Consider the following 22,444-nt stretch of genomic DNA (forward strand, 5'->3'; position numbering starts at 1 on the left):
AATATGAAAATATTAGATTCCCGAAGAATATGTTTTAGTCACATGATCAACTCTAAATCACTAAGTCAGAATTTGTTCTATTTTGGATGACAGTGGACAAAAGTTTATCTTTATGGACAGCAAGAATGTAAGGATATTAACAAATGTTACATCATAAAAGGCCAATGTCTATTTGTTTAAGAAAATAAACATTATTCAAGTATTTTTGTGAGTCACTTATATACTTGAAAACATAATTAAAATGTAAACAGAGTCTTAGCAACTTAGCGTACTTACACTGCTGCCTTAAGAAACTAATACCAAACAATTCTGATAAAAACTTGAAACTGAAACTTCTACTAGCCAGCAATTGTAAGTATCTCAAAGTCACGCAACTCATTTTGCTTGAAAATACATGATAGTGTATTTACACTACCTCCAGATGACTATTCCTCAGTCATCCTAATTAGTGAAGTCCTACCATATGACTATCCTCTTTTGTTAAAATGATGAGAAACTTTAGCATTTAGGTATGCAATAATACTTGGGAGACTGCCCAGGCTAAAATAAAAATCATTTAACGCACATCTTACACAAGCATTTTATGAAGAAAACTTCATTTAACTGAAGAGAGACAGGAAAAATTGGACTGATTTTCCATGTAAACACCCTGGGTGTTTTTCTGCATGTCTTGATAATAAGCAAGTTTGTGAAAGATTCTCTACAGTGTTTCATCCATTGTTACTATGGTATACCCTTTATAAATATTAATGGTCACAGATGAAAAAGAATCCATCTATATTAAGAACATTGCCATCTAAATTTTGAGGAGATTGAATGAGTTGATAAAAAACTAATTAAACAATGAAACATTTCCTCAATTAAAACTTATAAATATGCTAGATGTTTCTGTGAAGATATTTTTTAATGGAGATTAGCATTTAAATCAGCAGACTTTCAGTAACAGTAGCTTTGAATAAAGCAGATTAGCTTCATAATGTTGGTAGGCCTCATCCAATCAGGTGAAGGCCTTAATGGAAAAGAAACAGACCTCCTCTGAGGAAGAGGGAACTGCCGGCAGGCAGCCTTCAGACTTAACTGTCGCATCAACTCTTCCCTGGGTCTCTAGCCTGCTGGCCTTATCCCACAGATTTTGGACTCACCAGCCTCCAAAATCACGTGAGCAATCCCTTAGAATAAATCTCTCTCTCAACACACACACACACACACACAACACACAACACACACTCCCCTACACATCTGCTTCTCTAGAGAACCCTGAGCAATTCATAGCCCAGTAGTTAAGAGCTTGAGCTCTGAATCCAAGTTGCTTGAGTTCAGTCTTTACTATAAACTAGTTGGGAGACCTCAGCAAATTACTTAACCTCCTCAGGCCTCAGTCTCCTCATCTTATAAAAGAGGATAATAAATATTAGCCCTTACTTCACAGGACTGTTTGGAGGATTAAATAAATATTATACATGGGAAGTGTTTAGAAGCAGCATGCTCTACACATTGGGAGTTGTTCTAAACACTCAGTAAATATTAACTATGATTTCCAAGCTTCTTCTAATATGGCTAGTTAACTTGCAGTTAGTTTTAGAAACAGGAACAGTATGGATAAATAGAACTATTTTTAGAAAAAATTCACAAGATTGTGTGAAATATCAATAATTAGCATTTGAAAATAGCTGAAGTAAAGTGTACAAAACTTTATACAAAAGTTATATTTTTAAAAACATGCCTGCCAATAAAATATCTGAAAAATCAAATAATATAAACCATTGATATATTATAATCTCAGAAATGCTTTAAATTTGGTTTCAAATTGTTAGTAGTTCTTAACATTTCGCATCTGTATTCGTAGTCTACGTCCGGCCTCTATATATTTCTTGCATTTTCCTCATCCTTCCTGCTCACTACCCACATATACCCTTGCCCTATAATTTCATCTGCTTTCTCTGCCATTCTCTTCCAAGTATATATCATTTGCATTTTTGTTTATTATGTCTTGTTTTTATCATAAGAAATTCTAGCTGAACACTTATTTCCTTTTGGCCCAGGGAAAAACTTTATAACACTGACACAAAAGCTGAAAACTGTAAAAGAAAAGAATGATAGAAACTACTACTCAAAAATTGAACACCTAACCTGTCAAAAAGACTACGAAGAAAAATTAACAGGTGAATGACAAAGGCATAAAAAACATTTCTTATGTACTGTCAAGTATTTAATAGAAACAATAATACTGATTATTTGATAACATTTTACACTTTAAACATTCATACAAATTGCTTCATATTAACTTCATAACAATCCTGTAACGAAGGTACAAAACAGGGCTTTTCAGGATTGGCACTGAGGATATTTTGGGCCAAGTAATCCTTTGTTGTGGGCAAGTGCCCTGCTGAGCAGCATCCCTGGTCTTTACCCACGAGATACCAGTAGCCTCCCCTACCTGCAACTTCATCCCAATTGTAAGGACCAAAAGTCTCCAGACATTGCCAAATGTCCCCTACGGAACAGAATCAACACCAGTTGAGAACCACTGCCAGAAAGAAATGGTATCTTCTTTTTTACAAAATGGGTGAAACTCAGAGAAGTTAAGTGACTTGCCCAAATACACTCTTTCTCTTAATGATCTATAAACTTCACAGTTATAGGACACCGCCATGAATGTTTTGGATAAAACTATAATTGCCACCTAATAAATCAAATGTGATTTTTGTATGCCAACTGTCTTATATTCCAGCTATTTCTGAAATCACTTTCTTCTCAGCTGATTCAGTCATTATTTCAGGCTTCTTTCTTTCCACAAAAGGAAAACATGCCATTATAAATCCCAAGCTATAAATACACTTTATGAAAATTTACCTAAGCATAAAACATATTTACACAGAGCATGCTTCAATTTTTTTTCAAAGGAGCTTCTATCTTAGTTTGTGCAAGATTTATGAAATAAGCTATCACTCATTAATTAGGCAGCTAATATGCCATCCAAACTTTATGATCTGCCTCTATCAGACACATAAAACACAGAAAACATTCTTTTTTTCTTTAAAGAATTTTTTTTTATTTTTTCCTTTTTCTCCCCAAAGCCCCCCGGTACATAGTTGTATACATTTTAGTTGTGGGTCCTTCTAGTTGTAGCATGTGGGACGCCGCCTCAGCGTGGTTTGATGAGCAGTGCCATGTCCGCGCCCAGGATTCAAACCAACGAAACACTGGGCCGCCTGCAACAGAGGGCGTGAACTTAACCACTCGGCCACAGGCCCAGCCCCAAACATTCTCTTTTTATAGAAGAATCAGAGCAGGAAACCTAGTCATATATTGAAAGTTAGAGTTGAAGACACTTTGATTATCTGACCAAAAATAGACTTGAGCTTCCATTGAAGCTTTATGAGCTTGCTCAATGATCTGACAGTGTATGGTCTTATTCAGTGCAATAAATAGCATTTCTTTCACAGTATCATCCCCTTCCTATGTCTGAAAAAATACTGAATTCTCATCTTAACATTCTAAACACAAACACTTCATACAATTAGTCAACTACTGTATCTAAGTAGTGTTCCATCTCTTTTCAAATTGTTTCTCAACAAAGAAGGGAAAAATAGAATTGCCCCACGTAATACATTGCCATCTGTGTGCAGGCTGATAAGACGAAAAGGGGATATTTGAAAGTCAGAGGATCAGAGTTACAAACCATACCTTCCATGACATACACCAGTGATCCCACATCTCCTTCTTTGATGATGCAACTGTCTTTGCCGTACTCCACCGGGTACATACAATCCACAATCTCCTGGATCTGCGACAGCTCCAGGTTCTTCATAAAGTCATTGTCAAGGATGGCTTCCTTTATGAGATCCTTAGACCTATGGCAAGAGAGGGAAGATTTACTGGCACATCTAACAAGGGCTTTCATAGTTTATGAGGTTTAGCGGAGCCGTACAGTGTTTTGGCACACTCCAAATGCATTTTCTTGTGAGGAATCCAATAATTTTCGGAAAGATTTGAGAACAAAGTAATTCCATGGCAGTAGAAAAGGCACTGAGAAATTTTCTTTTAAGTATCATTTAATGAATATGTGACCAACAAACAAACAAGCAAAATCAAACAATTCCATTTTGTTTTGAAATTTTTTTCTTTTAAAGATTTTACTTTTTTTCCTTTTGCTCCCCAAAGCCCCCCCGGTACATAGTTGTATATTCTTCACTGTGGGTCCTTCTAGTTGTGGCATGTGGGACACTGCCTCAGCCTGGTTTGATGAGCAGTGCCATGTCTGTGCCCAGGATTCGAACCAATGAAACACTGGGCCGCCTGCGGTGGAGCACGCAAACTTAACCACACAGCCACAGGGCCAGCCCCTGTTTTGAAATGTTTTTGAACCACAAATATCGTGGGAAAACCACTGGACAGACATTTTAAATTGAAGTTTGCAACTTAGTTTAAGAATAAATATGAACAAAACACAACAAAATTTTATAGAATGAACACTATTATTACTAAATTTATATATTATAAAAGAATATCAGGATGATTGTACTATACACAATTACAGTAAAACACAATTTGTTTACTTATTTTTGTGTGTGCTTCTTCCACTAGACTTTATGCTCTATGAGGCTAGGGATCATTTTTAGTTTTTTCCCTACTATATGCCCGGTATGTACTACAATGCCAGTTGCAGTTATGGGTGCTCAAGAAACATTCTGGGGGCCCGGCCTGGTGGCGCAGCAAGTAAGTTCACACGTTCCACTTCGGTGGCCTGGGGTTCGCTGGTTTGGATCCCAGGTGCAGATCTACGCACTGCTTGTCAAGCCATGCTGTGGTAGGCAACCCACATATGAAGTAGAGGAAGATGGGCAAGGATGTGAGCTCGGGGCCAGCCTTTCTCAGGAAAAAAGAGGAGAATTGGCAGCAGATGTTAGCTCAGGGCTAATCTTTCTCAAAAAAAAAAAAAGAAAGAAAGAAAAAGAAGTATTTTGGATTAAAAAATAGTAAGAATTGGATTTCTAATTAGCTATTTGAAACAACTGGTAGAAATGCCTTTATCCATATCTCATTCTTCTTTGGAGAATATTTATTTCTTCAGCAGCTTAAATTTAGGTAACTAGGCAGTACTTTAAACACAACATGCTTTAGACATGGAATTAAATAGGTAGTCAGTGGGAAAGATATTTATAAATTCTATATTTGGGATTGAGTGGTTAATAGGAAAGTTTTACAGAACTTCAAAGATGATGATAATTTGATTCCATGGGTTAAAAAGCTCCAAATGACTTCCTAAGGATACAAAAATGAAAGTAAAGAGAAACCAAGAAATATACTGTCAGGAGGAGCGCAATCAGAGTACCATGAGAGAAGTGAGAAAATGGTAAGACAAAAGTGAAGACCTTAGCAAGGCAGAGAGGAAGCAACACATTTGAAGTTTTATATTAAAAGTCTTAATTAAAAAGCATCTGACCACAAGATGGTCTTTGTCCACAGTTGCTTAACAAGTGGCTTTTAGAGACGTGACCTGCAGTAGTGAATACTGACGAATGCATTAGCCCTCCTCATTTCTGGATGGCTTCTTATCTAGACCTCAGTCTGATTCGTCTAGCCTTCACACATTGTGTTCTGAAATGATATGGTTTTGAGTAATAAAAATGAAAACAATTCAGGGGCCATCCCAGCGGCGCAGGGGTTAAATTCACATGTTCTGCGTCAGCGGCCCAGTGTTCGCCGGTTTCGATCCGGTTTGAATCGGTTTGGTGCAGACATGGCACCACTTGTTAAGCCATGCTGTGGCAGGCATCCCACATAATAAAAAAGTAGAGGAACATGGGCATGGATGTTAGCTCACGGCCAGTCTTCCTTAGCAAAAAGAGGAGGATTGGTGGCAGATGTTAGCTCAGAGCTAATTTTCCTTAAAAAAAAATAATAAATTATAAAAAAAAGTTGTTTGTAAGACTTTTACTTTAGTATGACAGTGCTTATTTAGCTGTATTTTTTAAAATTTTGCTTATTAAATTCCAGCTTGTCAAAACTTTATTTCTTCTGAGGCAAAGAGTTGCTTCTCTGAAGTCTTCAACACAAGACACAAAACTTTCTCCCCATCTACGATTTTCTTGAGATCTCCTTTCTTAATCTTCACCATACCTGACCTCAAGAATACCAGTAGCACCTTCATCATGACACCTGAGATGTATTGTTCTGGGATTATTTTTCCAAATACCAGGACTTCTTTGATCTTCAGGAAATTAATTTTAATCAAATTATGTACTATTCTCTTTACTTAAAATTCCTTTATTTTCTTTGGGCCAGAGAGTGAGGCCATCAATGGATTCATATTTTCTAATACAACCAAGATGAGATGTTATCAATTCCAGAATCCCAACTTTTAGTTACAGATGATATCTTATCTTTTGGGAAATATTAATAGTGCTCCATTAAAAATCTAAGTCTTAGAAAGATTAGAAATAAAGTCCTCTTCCAAAAAAACTAATTAGTTCAGTCCAAAGATGATTTGAAGAAAGCCACTTGCTCTCTTCCCATAAACAGTACTATTAACCTGTTTTATGAAGACAGAAAAGATAAAACGATGAGGTCTAACACAATCCCTTAGAATTATCCAAATTTTCCAAGTTCTTATCACAAAGTGTGTGGTTGGCAGGGGCATTTCAGGATGCTCTAGCTACTCAAATTTCATTTTAAATGGAGGACATTCCATCAAGTCTCTGAGGAAATGAAATGGAGGCTTGTGTCACTTTAAAACAAGCTGAGACATATAAGACCTATGTCTTATCATTTATCACTTCATACAGGTATTGCCCGATAACACGTTTACCTTTGAAATGTCACAAATAATTCATCTCCGCTTTCACAGCAAGACGGAAATCTTACACCTCTGCGTAGTGTAAGTCAGAGATGTACTCAGTGAGTAATATTTAACGCCCTACCTCTTCACATAATTTTCCTTTAAGTCTTTTCCCATTCAGGGCTGGAAAACTTAGGTCAATTCTCCTTAGTCTCCACTTACTCCAACATTCTAGGCTAGAATCAATCAGAGACTCCACCTAACTCTTCTTCAAATCCTTTTCTTTCCCTGAAGAAACGGTCAGACACTCACTGTAACTAGACGTGATGCTGCATGTGAGATCAGTTGAGCTGTGTTATCAGTATGAGAACTGCTATCACAAGTTCCAGAAGGTGGCTATCTGCTCTAACCCAGAGTATATATTTTAACAACATTTTGTAAGAATCCAGCAGCCTGATATAGGAGGTGTTAGAAGTAAATACAAAGATTTTGATTTCTGATTCTTCCTCTCTGATTCTGTATACAAATTATCTATTTTTAAAAACTTTTTTCTGGGGCCGGCTTGGTGGCATAGTGTTTAAGCTCACACACTCTGCTTCGGTGGCCCAGGGTTTGCAGGTTTGGATCCCAGGCGTAGATCTATATACCACTCATCAAGCCAAGCTGTGGTGGCATCCCACATACAAAAAATAGAGGAAGATTGGCACAGATGTTAGCTCAGCGATAATCTTCCTCACAAAAAAACCTTTTTTCTTCCATGCCCAAAATGTGTGGCTTTTTAAATCCAAACACCCATAAAAGTAACTTGGTCATTCCAAGCCAGCCCCATTGATTTGTCATCATCAAATTGTCAGCCTCTGAAATATTGGCTATATATAATGGTGTGCTGGTAAACTGGCTTTCCAGGAAAAAAAAAGCCCTGATTTGTAGCGTTTGCCAATTTCTATGGTATAAATACTCCCACCATAGCCAATTTCAAGTTACTAATGCAAATTCAACTTGCTTGCAAAATTCCTGAAAATTTAACAAGCAGTTCTTATACAAGCTGGTACGAGTTAGCTCCAGCACATCACTGGATATAGATTATTTTTCTAACACCCTAAGATTTTAGTGTGTCTTAATTTATATATGCTGAAACCAACACGATGATCCTTTCTTTTCTTAAAAATTTCATTAGATGGTATACTATCCCCAGATAATTTAATGCCAGGATTAGCAATAGTTTTTCCAAACTCTCAATTTTAGGAAAATAAATTGGAAATTCCACTTCCCCATTTACTTATCGCAGAAAAAGTTCCTAAACAGACACAAAGAATATTTGACAGAAATTGTCTTTCTACCAAATCTTAGGTAAAACTAGGTAATTCTATGGTGAGTATAGGGAAATATATACTTCCTTCTCCAACAAGGAAGACAGCATTATTCACTATGAATAAACAGAGCCACATTAGTTTTCTCAACATTAATAAAAGGACATTTCACATTGTAGTTACCCTGCAGTAAGCTAGCAACATCTATGGAACATTAGGCTTATTTCATAGGGTGGGGAAGGCTTCAGATGGGGTGGTCAGGAAGGCTTCTCTGAGCTGAGGACTGCACGACAACAAGATCCAACCATGCAAAGATCATGGGAAAGAGCATCCTAGGTCAAAGAAAAAATAAATAAAAGGTCCAGAGCGTAGAATGAGCTCGATGTGTTCAAGGATCAGAATGGAGACCTGTGTGGCTGAAGCATGGAGTGAGCAAGAAGGAAGAGGATGTGAGAATGAGATTGCAAAGTTAGGCAGGAGTCAGGTCTCACAGAGTCTTGAAGGCTGTGATAAAGAGTTTTATTTTATTCTAAAGCCTTAGGAATCTAGTGAAGGATTATAAGAAGAGGTATGATTTACAGGTAATATATCAGAAATAAAGAAGAAATAATATAAATCTACTTTGAGATGCTACTGAGTTCATAGAGGTTTTCTGTCACGTATTTCATCGTTAATGGATACTAAAAGCATAACTTATTATCACGGTAATAAGGAATTCATATAATTGAAACTCTTGGGAACCACTGGCTCATAAATCTTACATTTACTTGGACTTGGAATCACTGACTCTCAGGCAACTTTTACATAACAAGAGAGAATGAAGTCTCATCTCCAATTTCAAGCGATCTCCAGAAGCCTAAAGGTTACTCTCCATTCACAACCTTTTTTTAGATTAGTCTCCCCTTGAACACATACCAGGCAAAAGGAAATATGCCCAAAACAGCCATGTCCAGAAATGTGAGAATTAATATCCGATCCCTTTGACAAAGACTTCCAGGCACTTTAAAAAATAGTCAAAGCTATTAAATTATTAGTAAGAATGAAAATCAGCTAAAGCAATTAAAAAATGTAGTACAAAACTTCTATAATCAACTTTTTGTTTTTTTTTAAAGATTGGCACCTAAGCTATCAACTGTTGCCAATCTTCTTTTTTTTTTTTTTTAAGGATTGACACCTGGGCTAACAACTGTTGCCAATCTTCTTTTTTTTTTTTTTTCTGCTTTATCTCCCCAAACCCCCCCTGTACACAGTTTGTATATCTTAGTTGCAGGTCCTTCTAGTTGTGGGATGTGGGACGCCGCCTCAATGTTGCCTGACGAGTGGTGCCACGTCTGCGCCCAGGATCTGAACTCTGGGTTGCCGCACCGGAGCGCGGGAACTTAACCACTCGGCCACGGAGCCGGCCCCCTCAACTTTTTGACTATAAAACAAACCTCACTAAATCTCTTTAGCTCTCAATGGTAAGTTTCAGCCTCAAATGTCAGGAGAAGTAGTAAATGTAGTTTCAAAGTCACCTTGACTTACCGTATAGTCTTTGCAGTTGGCAACTCAGAAGTCCAAACTCCTACTGACAGTTCATAGTTCCTTTACTCAGATCAGGTCATTGCAGGGCCCCTTAAGAGTTTCTAATTCCAGGAGTCCATGCAGCAAGATAACTCTATCTACCTACCATGAAATATTCGATTAATCACCTATAAGCAAGAAAAACTCTTGGACCCTCTCACGGCCCCAACTGTTCAGATTCTGCTCAAACAGTGGGCCCCATTTCTTGTCTAACAGCTTTCCTGAATGAACTCTCTAGATATAAACTGGTTGAGAGCTAAGAAATCTCAATCAGCCCACATTTTTTAAAGATAAAATTTAGTCCTGCAAAGCTACCATCCAATTTAGGTATTTCCCAAAAACTGAAAATCAGTTTTCAACAAGTTTCAGACTGTATTTTCACATCAACCAACTCTGCTATAGCTTTCCCAATCCCAAAAACAGTCATGAAGAAATCAAAACTCTGCAGTATTCACACCTATAATCAGTATTGGATGAAAATGTAGGAATCACTGAGCCAAAATATATGATAGCAACATAGCTCCTAGGTGACCAATGATATTAATCTCTTGTCTATCACATGCATCATACGTAATTTCCAGTTGCCATTCCTCTTCCAACTTTTTCCCTGTAGTTCTAAACTAGATGAGTATCTAAATGAAATTTAGATATTGTAACTCTAAAGAAAAACAATAATTGAGGCAAGGAAAAGACGGCTAACTCATAAAATACTTGTTTGCTCAAATATCCCTTAAGCTTTTCCTTTTTAACTAATACTCTCAACTTTATTCTCATTGATTAGGAACAGTGCTAAGTAGCTCTTGAAATCACCAATTAGATGTTAACAGATGGAGCAGATTTGTACTAATTAAAGGAAAAGAAAATTATTGTTCTTTGCAGGTTTTCATCAATTTCCGAAAAGTCAATATTAAAGTCTCCCATTCAAATATCCAAGCCACTCAGTGCTCCAGAGATGCACTTTACAGCTACTTCACACCAGTGAGCCTAACTTAAATGAGGGCAGCCTCCAAAAGAGCCCAGATCAAACTCTTGTCCTGTAAGCTCCTCTTTCATATCACAGAAGTAGAATTGAGGGGTTTCACAGAAGTATTGTAAAGGACTTCCCATGAGAACAATGACCATAAGAATTGCATGAGAATAAGACCATACACCTTACATAACAGAATGTTAGAATGACATGCCCTGATCTATTATGAATTAACTCTATTTTTCAAGTTTAGATATCTAAACTACAAAACAGAGAAATGATTGGGAAGAGAACATTCGGAATATATTTATATGCCCGATTGCTATTTAACACTTTAAAGCAATTTTTTTAATCTTTCAAAACACATAAACAATCGAGATCTCTTAGAATTCATTTGTTTCCAACAAGGACAACATGATTGTACTATGAACATCCATTAAATTCGTCACCACCCAGGGTGATCTTGCCTAAAAGGCATAGATTGGGTGCTATGATGTTTTGTCTAGTCCTCTGAAACCCAGTAGCTCATGTCATCACCATGTGTTATGCAGTGTCATTTCAATTATTGCAATGGCTTGATTTTAAAATCCATCATCAAAGAAGTCATTTTAGAAAAATTCTGCTGTTCAGATGCTTCTCAGATTTAATCTCTGGGATAAACTGCCTTACATTTTAAATTACCTTACATTTGTTTGCATTCAGTGGCAGAAAAATGTTTCTCTACCAACCTCCCACCCTCAAAATGTATATACTTTCTCTTGGCTGAAAATTATGACTTGGGTCATTCATTACTTCCTCTGTGATGCTTCCAGAAAATGAGAGTCAAATTTAGCCTTGTTGCAGTGACCTGTAGGTCTTAGGAGGCAGACCATCCAGTTTGGTGAACCTGGTTCAATTTCATCTCCAGACATCTTAGTTTGCATTAGGTTTTAATATATTAGACACTTGGAGTCTGCCTGAAGGGAGATGGCATATATATTGAGAAATTTTTTAAATAACTAAAATTTAAAAATCAAACAATCATGCTTCTAGTTGTAAAAGCCCTGTGGTTTCCAGGCTTCTTAACCAAAATGAAAAAATTAACCAACAATGACAGCATGAGTCATCACCATAGTAATAGTGGTACAACTACTACTATTTGTTAAGTGGTCACTCTCTTCTGCAAAAGTGAGCCTTACCCCATTTAAGTCTCACAACGACATGCTAAGTTTGCCGTGATGGAACCAAGGCTCAGAGCAGTTCTATCACCTGTTCCATGTTGCACAACTAGTGCGTGACAGGTAGAGTCAAGATTTAAAGATAAATCTGTTTGACTCCTAAGCCACACTCTGCTAAATTGACTTCTGAGTCCACAATACTAAACCCTATTGTTAATTTGAATAAATTATCCCAATTATAAAATACAAAAGCAAATGTCCTTCTCACTTATCTCTTAATTCTGCAAAAGTAAGATTGCTATGCTTGGATAATATTACCTTTTGTCTGCAGAGAGCATTTCATGCTTCAAAACAATTCCACATTTAACATTTTATTCTATTCTTGCCACAAACCTGTGCAGTAGGTAGAATAGATGTAACTATTATCCCTGTTTGATAGATAAGAAAACAAAGGCACAAAGGGGTTAGGTGCCTGCCAAGGTCTTGGTAGAGATTAAAGTAGAACTCAGGTCTACTGACTACCAAGCTGAAATAAACACTGTTCTGACCTTTCTTCATTACATGCACATTCATATTCTCTCAGGGTCCCTCTCTCTGTCTTTGCTTCTCCCTGTCTCTTTCTCTTTGTCTTCCTCTCTCTCTTTCTCATACCTTCAGCCATTTTAATGTTCAAACTGACTTGGACTCAACAAAGACTCAACAAATCCACTGCGCCAGTATCAGCAGGGAACTGTGGCCACTCCACAGTAATTCTATGGTTTAAAAAATTCTGTGATGGTTCATTCAGAGAGATTCTCTTTCTGATCTAACTCATTCTCCACATTATAGAAGTTTGACCATGTTTAGTGCCTTTTACAAAGAGAGAACCTCTTCTCTTTTACAAAGAGAAACACCTCTTGAATTCAGCAATGGAATTCAACTTATTTTGATTCCAATTTCACATTTGTTCTCTCATCTCTGTCTTGAGCACACAGCCTTTCTCCCTGTCTCTCTCCTTCCCTTCCTACAAACCCTGCCTCAGATGAACTTGATGTATAAATGTGGAGGGGAAATAAAATGTACACAAATTTACTATCACTTTGGATGAGTATCTATATTCAAATTCAAAATAAACAGAAAGCTTTCATTAGGCTTATAGGATAAAAACATAATAGTCTAAGAAAAAGTACAAAATGTCACCACTTTGAAAGTAACGTAATTAATTATCTATAACATAGATATATTTCAGAGAAGTCTGAATATAAGATACTAAACATAAAATGCTTACAATACAGGTATTTTTACAATAGAGGTATACTATGTAGAATTTATAAACGTAACAAAACATGTTAGTATAATGGTCTATGCATTATAATGTAATGAGTTAGCTACCTTAAATTTTTACTGAAGAAGACAGAGAGGGTAGGAAAAAAGCGAGGAAGGGAAGGAGAAAGATACATGAATGTAATTTTATAACTTGAATCCATTATCTATTTATCTTCTTGTCCCATGCTGTCCTTTAAAAGTTCGTCCCTTTCAGTGGTAAATAGTTAATATTTATTATATTTACAACACACCAAGTCTAGGTTCAAATTCAGCCACAGCAGGTAAATACAAGCAATAGTGATTGATGGGTTTAAAACACAACCATAATTATCCACAAAGTGATTTAAAAAGTGGCCAAGAGTTGCTGCTGACACAAATACAGTATTTATGGAAATAAGCCATACCTACAAATCTGAAAAATCAGTTCCCAAAATGTATCCTTTGTAAAATAAGGTCACAACCATCAGTGAGAGAAGGACGAGAAGAAATAGAGAAGCCATAAAGAAGTTTAGGCAGGCCGTGAAGTCAAGGAGGTGAGTATAATAAATAAATGCAGAAGACATGGCATTCATAACACAAAGTATACTTCAATTGCAAACAACATATTTGCAGGTACATGATCTAATACTGTCCGAATGCCTCCAGCCAGACAAAGGGAGATCTTAAGGGCTTTGCCCAGCCACGGTTCCAGAAGTCAGAGATGGGCTATAGAAGGAGAGTGTCCCGTGATGTCGTGGGGCACCAAGTAAAATTGGGGTCTAGAGATAAACAGCTTAAGGAATTAATCCAAAGGGAGTTCAGGCGCAGAACTGAGCCTGAGACATTGACCCATCAACCTGAGGGAGCTAGACGCAACAAAAGGATTCAGAGGGCAGACAGGAGGCAGTGCTTCTGGAATATTCCTGGGGCAGTAGTTCCCAGGATTTCAGGGGACTCTTTCATGGAGTGGTTGTGTTATGACCTACCTACAGATGGGAATGTATATTAAAGATGCATGGATTATTGGACAAACACTTTGCACGTAGCCTTTCCCTGGTTTCTACTTCTTTGTCACTCTCTGGAATGAATGAGGAGAGCAGGGACAGGGATGAAGGGAGGTGAAGAAGGGGAGGTAATCCATGGTGACACTCTCACTTTCCTTGTGAATAGAGTCAAGGTACAGGAGAGCTGCCTAGAAGAAAGTCTTTCGAGTATTTTTACTTGAGGCACTTTTGTACATATTATCTCTCTTATCTTCCTAATTAAAACTTCCAGAAATAAATCAGTCATGCTAGTTAGAAAAATGGTTGACGTAACATTTAACTTCCACTTCACAGCCTTTCTACAAGACCATGCTGCTCCAGGTGTATCAGTTAGCCTTTATACAAGGGTCTACTCAGCTTGAACTTTATATTGTTCATTCGTTCAACAAGCATTTCTTGAGTGCCTCATATATGGCACTGGGTGCCCAGGGATAGTAAAATAGACAGTCTCTGTCTTCTTAGAGCTAAAATTCTGGTAGCAGAAGAAAGATAACAGAGGTAAACAAACAAATACTATAGTTAAAATTGAGAAAGTACGTTTTAAAAAATTATTTTATTGAGGTCATATTGGCTTATAACATTGTGTAAATTTCAGTTGTACATTATTATATTTCAGTTTCAGTATAAACTGTATTGTGTTCACTACCAACAGCCTAGCTTTTATCCATCATCATACATATGTGCCCCTTTACCCCTTTCGCCCTCTCCCCGCTCTTTTTCCCTCTGTAACCACCAATCTGTTATCATTATCTATATGTTTGTTTATCTTCCACATAGGAGTGAAATCATCTGTATGTGTCTTGCCATTTGTGATAACACAGATAGACCTTGAGAGTTTTATGCTAAGTGAAGTAAGTCAGACAGAGAAAGTGTTGGAAAGGTTACAAAATAGGCGCTGAAGACAGAATAAAGGGGAAGACCAATTTGGAATCGAAATAAAGACCTGTCTGAAAATGTAATATTTAGGCTGAGATTTAAGGATAAGATGAGCCACCCCATAGGAGATCTAAGAGAAGGGCACTCGACGCAGGAGGAACAGAATGTTTTCAGGCTCAGTTTTAGAAAAGGAAGCCACGATGAGCTAGAGTCTTTTGATCAAGAGAAAGGATGGCTGGAGATGAATTTGGCGACATAAGTAGGGGTTCATTTAGACAGGGCTTTGCAGACTGTGGGAAAGAGCTAGATTCTTAGTGAAACGGAAAGCTATTAACAGGGTGAAACAAGGATAGTGAGTGACATGGTCTGATTTATGTTTTTGAAAGATCACTTAGGATTTCAGTGAATGAACTGGGGCAATTGCGAATGAAGGAGAGCGGAAGGAGAGCTCAGAAAGGACGCTATTGCACTATTTTCAAGTAAGACATAACGATGGTTTAAATTAGGAAAGTGACAGTAGAGATGGGCAGAAGCGTGAATAGACTAAAAGTATATTTTGTAAGCAGAAGCTATGGGACTTACTGGGAGATTGAATGTGGGGATGAGGGAAAGGGAACAGTCGTCGGTTTCCAGCTTAAGCAACTGAATATATATTGGTGCTGTTTACTAAGATGGGCTGGACCTGGAGAAGTTACAGGGGACCAAACAAACCTAGGGGTGGGGTCCAGGGAGAGAAGCCCACAAAGGAGACTGAGAAATACCAGCAACAGGGAAAATACAGATCAGGGAGGTGATGGGTAGGAAGCATTTCAAGGAGAAGGAATGGCTAACTTTTCCTTTTGATCCTGCCATAGGCATATTTTCCAATATGGTTAGTTTTAAATCACTGGTCTTTCTAGCTCTGACGTGATTTAATCATTCCCTATAAATGAATAGTGTGCTTCAGTCTAGCAACAATAAGCACTCCTCTCCACTGTGCTAATTTTTTTTTAAATCACTTAAAAATACTTTTACTATGGCTTTATTTCTCAGATGACTTTAAGCATAAGGGTATCCCAGCAACTGAAACTTGCTTGGAAACAGAATTACTTGAAAGAAAGCCAGCAAGACTTACTGTCACCCTCCACATTTAAAAAACCACACGACACACATATACCATACATACTAAATAGATATATACTAATGTCTGCGAAGTTTATTGTAGTAAGACTATACGGAGGGAAGGTCACATTATCTGTTTAAAAAAAAATCCTGACTATCTTAACAGGCTAGATTCCTCTTCATTTATCAGAGAAAAATGGCAATCAATATGAATTAAATAAAAATTTGGCTTCCATCTTTAGAGTGAGAAGAATTTCTTAGTGTGGAGGAAATACACTTGTTAGCAACCTGACAGGATAATCCATATAGGAAACTTGTTTAACATATTTGATTCTCATACCAAGTTACTGCATATTAAAAAAAACCATTAAGCAGAAAGGCAGGCAATAGAGAATATGAAAGTGACTCAATATTAATCATACGTTGACTCATTCAACATCGTATAAGCCTCATTACCCTCCCCTCCATTTATTTCCTTAGCTCAGAATTGTATTGTAAATGACACCATTCACATAAATGACTGCATCATGAGGATCATTAAGATTTCTGAACCGAATATAGTATTTTGGGGGTTCTAAATGTCAGTAAAGCAAAGCTTCACTCATAGTTAATGAAATGAAGACCTCATTTCACTTTTGACTCTTGAAGTTACTATCATATTCACTATTTATTACTTACATTCAAGGGTAATTTTAACCATTACATCCAGCTTCTTAGCTACCTTTTGAAAACATGGTGGCGGGTAAATATATAAGCAAAAAGTAAACACTTTTAATTTTAATTTTAATGTTTTTCTGGAAATGACAACCTGCTAAGCTACCTGCTCATCCATACTCAGTTCATGCACACTTGGAATTCTGCCTAAATTCATAGAACCAGATGTTCCATTGCTAACTTATGCTAAATTTGGCATATAGTTTTCTTATCCTCCCCCTGATACACCCACTAGTAGCTTCCATTGCACACAAAGGGAACCACCAAAATGTTACCTCCCTTCTTCATAAGTCCCAAAAGTAACTTTCAACTTATTGCGGTTACCCATCATACCTCTAGCACAATCCAAATGTGTTTTTTCTTGCAACATTTAATCACCAATCTTTTGTCGCATCGTTTCCTTAACTAAACCTTTAGCTCAGCCTTGAGTTATCTCCTACCTAAACTGGTATGACCTTTTCTCCCCATCTAATATCAAATGGTCGTATGAGATGTCATTTCAGCTTGTTAACCTGAACTTGTCACTCAGCTTGTCACAGCACAAATCTACTATATATTAAAACCCTGCCTCACTAACTCGAACCTTCAATCCCTTTTGGGATTAGTGATGATGATTTCCCAATTCAGTGGGTTAACTCCAAATTTCTTGTCTTCTATTGCTTTACCTGCTGCCACTTTTCTTTCAGGAAAACTCATTTAGCATGCCCTTCTTTACAGTGGTATCACTAAGGTTTCTATTTGGTCATATCTGTCTCAAGTCACTGCATAGAACCCACTCACCTAAGATTATTTCCATGTTCCAATCATTCTCCACCTACAATGGGCATCAAAGTCAACTGAGGAGATTGTTAAAAGATACTTAGGACCCAGCTCAAAAATTTGATTTCAGTTGACCTGAAGTATGACCCAGGTATTGGTGTATGAACTACCATATACATACCATAGCATGTGAAATATATTTTAATTACATGTACACATGTAAAAATACTTTGGATTTTGCTAAACTTTTATGCATAGTTTACCAGTTTTTTCCCCCAGTTTTTACATTCCTCTTCACTTTAAGGAAAAATTGCTCAATAAAATACAGGATATTCAAGTATTGCCAATCCAAAATAACATTATGGAAGACATAAACAATGTGGCCAAAAATCACACTGTTTTTGAGTTTGCAAAACTGTAAATACTAAACTTTAAAAATAAAAGAATGGCATACATACAGAACTACAAGAAACTTCTCAATTATGTCTTTGATGTCAGAGCAAAGAGAAAGAGGTTACCACGATGTTTATTCTCTGAAATACTCTTTCCTTTGCTTATATGATATCAATCTACTAATTTTCCTTATCTCATCTTTCTTTCTTCTTCCTCCTCCCTCCATTCCTTCTTTCTTTCTCCCTATTTTTCTGTCTCTCTTCCTCTGCTATTCTCTTTCACTCTCCTTACCAGCTCCTCCTTCTTGCCAACCCACTTAACATTTATAGTTCCTGGGGCTCTATTCTAAGCCTTTTTTCTCTTTTAATTTAACATACTTTCCTTTGATAATCTTGCTGAAGTTACTGTCTATATGCTGATGATGCCTAAATTGATATCTCACACCAGACCTCTTTCTAGAGCTCCAGCTGAAAGGCCTCTTGCTTACATAGGTACCTCAAACTCATCATCCTTACCACTGAATGTATCTTCCTTCTCAACAAATCTGCTCCTCCTCTAGGACTCTCAGCCTTAACTAGTAGCATCACCATCAACTCAGTTGCTCAAGATAGAAATCTAGAGGTCATCTTTGACCTTATCCTCTCCCTCATACTCCATATCCAGTCAATAAGACCCACTGATCATTTCTACCTCTTAAATTTTTCTTGCACTTATTCACTTCTAGTTATCTCCATGCCACTTCTAGTTTAAGGTACCTTCATCTATCAAACGAACTTTGCTTCTCAATCTCCAGATGGTGCCCCACCTCCATACTTAATCCCCTACAGGCCTCTCCACACAGTGTAGTAATCTTTAAAAAACAAAAAACCATAACAAAACAAAAATCTGCATATACATGCTGTGAAATCCACATAAGGTCTATACCTGAGTTAATAATATTGTACCAACATAAATTTCTTGGTTTTTACACTGTATTATGGTTATGTAACACATTATTATTTGGGGAAATTGGGTGAAAGGTACACAAATACCCTCTATACTAGTTTTGTAAATTCTTATGAGTCTTAAACTATTTCAAAATAAAAAGTTATTTTAAAAACCCCTCTGATTATAGTCTTTGTTTTCTGGCCCACTCTTTCTTAAAATCCTTAAATAACTTCCCTTAAATAAGATCAATATCCTTACATTGACTTTCAAATCCACTCAAGTTCTGGTCTGCCTCATGCTCCATTTTCTTTCTTGGACTTGTACTACATTGATACTAGTCTTCTTCTAATTTCTCAAAAAAAAAAATTTCTCTCTTTCCTTAAGAACTACAAATAGGCATTCCCTCTACTTAAAACAGTTTCTCTATATCTTTGTTGGGCTTATAATCTGCCTGTTCTTCAGATCTCTGTTAAATGTCCCTTCATCGTGGAAACTTCCAGCCATTCTCTACTGATCCATCCCTTCAAACTAGATGCATTCACCCTCTTTTAGGTTTCCACAGCACCATTTACTTCTCCTTTTGTAAAATTCATCATGCTTGGAATTTCTTACTCAATATCGCCACTCATCCTAGTAGTCCATAAACCCAACATGGTCAAGGAATTAACATCTAGCAGGAAAATATTTTTTGAGTCAATGAACGAATGAGCTTTTAAAATTGCTGCTAAAATCCAGATTCTTCATCAATTTCATCATTCCCCAAAGGAGTCTCTGGATTGTATATACATTGGTATATTGAGCGACATTCTCCTTTTCTATAATTAGCAACACTTTTTACAATAGTTAAGGAGACAAGATTCCAGGGTGTTATTATACCAAATATTACAGACCATGGAGGAAGTGGTATGTCATTTCAGATAAGACCAGAATATAGTTGAACTACGATGTTATTTAAATAACCAATGAAAGAAAGAGATTAAAATACATGTTGCTGTTCTAGAAATAGCTCTGTAGGAAGTCTCCAGATCCACATTCAACTAAGAATGTAACAAAAGAGGAACTACAAAAGGTTGACATTCACTATTATTTTCTCCACAAGTATCCTGCCATATGTGCTCAGCTTACCACATTCCCAATGCAGTTTACAGCAGCACAGAGTGATCATTATCCTTGTAGAGCATTTTCAAGTCTACTATGGGTCATAATGATTTTAAAAATGGTTTTAAAAGTGAGGATGCTGACAAGATCAGAGTTAATTGATGCTACAACCAGGATCAGAACACAAGTTGTCTGGAATCTAGGTGACAAAATTTTGTCCATATTTGCACACAGATTTTAGTATTTTCAATAAGTGTATCAATTTCCAAATATTTCCATCTGGCATATTAAACTCTTAGTTCCTTTTTATTACAGTCTTTAAAAGTATAAATAATTGTTAAACCTCTAAATCTAGAAACAACAAGAATGCAATTCAGATATCTGATAATGGTAGATGTAAGAATCAATTGAGTAACACTAAAATTCTGAATTTGGGGGGCCAGCCTGGTGCCATTGTGGTTAAGTTCACACGCTCCACTTCTGCAGCCCAGAGTTTGCAGGTTCAGATCCTGGGCACAAACCTACACACTGCTCATCAAGCCATGCTGTGGTGGTGTCCCACATACAAAATAGAGGAGGATTGGCACAGATGTTAGCTCAGGGCCAATCTTCCTCACCAAAAAACAAAGAAACTCTGAATTCGGTTTGGAGCTCTTTAAGACTTTTCAAGACTATGAGTTCTTATGTTTTGTTTTATCATGAGTTCACTTTAGATTCTAAAGCCAGGAATGAATTCATTAAAAAGAGAAGATTACGACATTATTGATTTTTTTTTCATTTAGCATAATGCTCTAACAATGTTCTGTCTCTCTCATTGGCACCTGTACCATTTATCTTTTTAATGGTAATTTTTTTTCCACCAAAGACATACAATCCATATCTTATCTACCTATTTGTGAAATAGATTTTTTTAGCATGTGAATTATTGTTCATCATAATTCACATGAGGGAGATGATTTAATATCCTCCCTTTGATATGAAAATCATGTGTAAAAGCTTGTAGGGGATAAGTAAGTAAAGAACTAGGCCATCTCTTTTTCATATTAGCTGTGCTAAGGTATTAGAAATTAAAGCTCTCCACACTTGTCCAGAAAGCCAGGCAGCAAATATTTGCATGGCAGAAGCCCAGCAGCGTAGCTGTAGAAAGACTTGGGTTTGAGTCTCTTTTCTGCTACTTTCTCACTTTTTGGCCATTTTATGACTACATAAGCTGTGTGAGCCTCAGTTACCTCACCTGCAAAACGAGCACGAATATAATACCTATCTCTAGCGTTGTTGTGAAGATTGCACTACAGGAAATAGAATAACAGTTTAAGCACCTGGAAGTGATGGGTGCAAAACTGATGACAGTAATCATTAAAATGAAGGGGCAACGGACGAAGGGCGGGAAGACGAAAGGTGCCCTACTTTGCAAGAATGGCACAGTCAGGTGTATCCGAGGCTCCTGGGAAGGCCCAGCTGCTGTTGCCGGCATGTGTGGCTAGAGGGCTTGGAGCAAACCAGCCTGCAAGATGAGTGGTAGCAGAAGGTTGCTTTTCCCACCCACAAGCAGATCCCCCTTAGATAACTAAGAGCATTTGCAAGCTGGCACCCACTGCTGTGGATTTCTCTTGGGAAAGGATTTATCCACATAAAAGAGGAGTAACTGAGGCTACTTCTAACCATCCACTCTTCTACATCTCACATTTCATTGTAAGATTCATCTGGACAAGTTAAAATGCAGACAGCGGGGCTCCAGCTCACAGATTCAGATTGAGTAGATCTGGGCTAGTATCTGGCCATCAGCCTTTTCAACATACCTTATACATATGCAGATATCCATGGAATACACTTGGAGAAACTCTTTTATAGATTGTCTAAGCTCTGTCTTTCTATGAAATCAGACCAGCAGAGAGTTCTGTCTCTCACAGAATTACTCTAGCTTCCTCAAAGAAATGTCTTCAAAAAACTGTATTTTAATAATAAACCTTGAGCTTTTATGAAGAGTTGACATAAGAAACAGCCCTATGATGACATCAGGTAAGACGCTGTCATATTTTACAATGTGGATTTTACTGATCTTTTAAAGTAGATGTCTTTTATTACAAATTGCCTTAATATTTTAATTTCAAAGTAGATCATAGTAATAAATATATATATACTTAAATTATATCTTTTTATATGTTCTATATATTTGTATTGTGGGGGCTTGGAATTGGCCACCCCAAGATATGTCTCTTTGACCTTATCTCTAGAAACTCTTAATCAATGGGGAAGGCAAGGAGTTAAATCTGCATCTTGTTTATTGTGCTTGTCTGGTAACCTCCTGTAACTGACTCCCCCCAACCCCAACATCCTCCTTTGTCTTTAGCTGGATACGCGATGTTTGGGGTGGTGCTTTCAGCCATTTTGGCGAGTTGCTCAGCTTGCCTGAGCAACTCCCATGTATACATTGACAAATAGAAATGGCAAGCAATAGGATATATTGGAGT

The 22,444-nt window shown here is 37.1% G+C and overlaps 1 protein-coding gene across 2 annotated transcripts in view; it reads right to left on the reverse strand.

Annotated features, from left to right (window-relative positions):
- PRKG1 (protein kinase cGMP-dependent 1) overlaps positions 1 to 22,444 on the reverse strand; it is a 1,186,718-nt gene that overhangs the window by 1,037,083 nt on the left and 127,191 nt on the right. For both annotated transcript variants that reach the window (XM_046653608.1, XM_046653607.1), the window contains exon 2: positions 3,688 to 3,854. In XM_046653608.1, the coding sequence (XP_046509564.1) occupies positions 3,688 to 3,854 (167 nt within the window). The remainder of the gene's footprint in view (positions 1 to 3,687; positions 3,855 to 22,444) is intronic.

Source organism: Equus quagga, chromosome 2 (assembly GCF_021613505.1).
Source record: "Equus quagga isolate Etosha38 chromosome 2, UCLA_HA_Equagga_1.0, whole genome shotgun sequence".
NCBI lineage: Eukaryota > Metazoa > Chordata > Mammalia > Perissodactyla > Equidae > Equus > Equus quagga.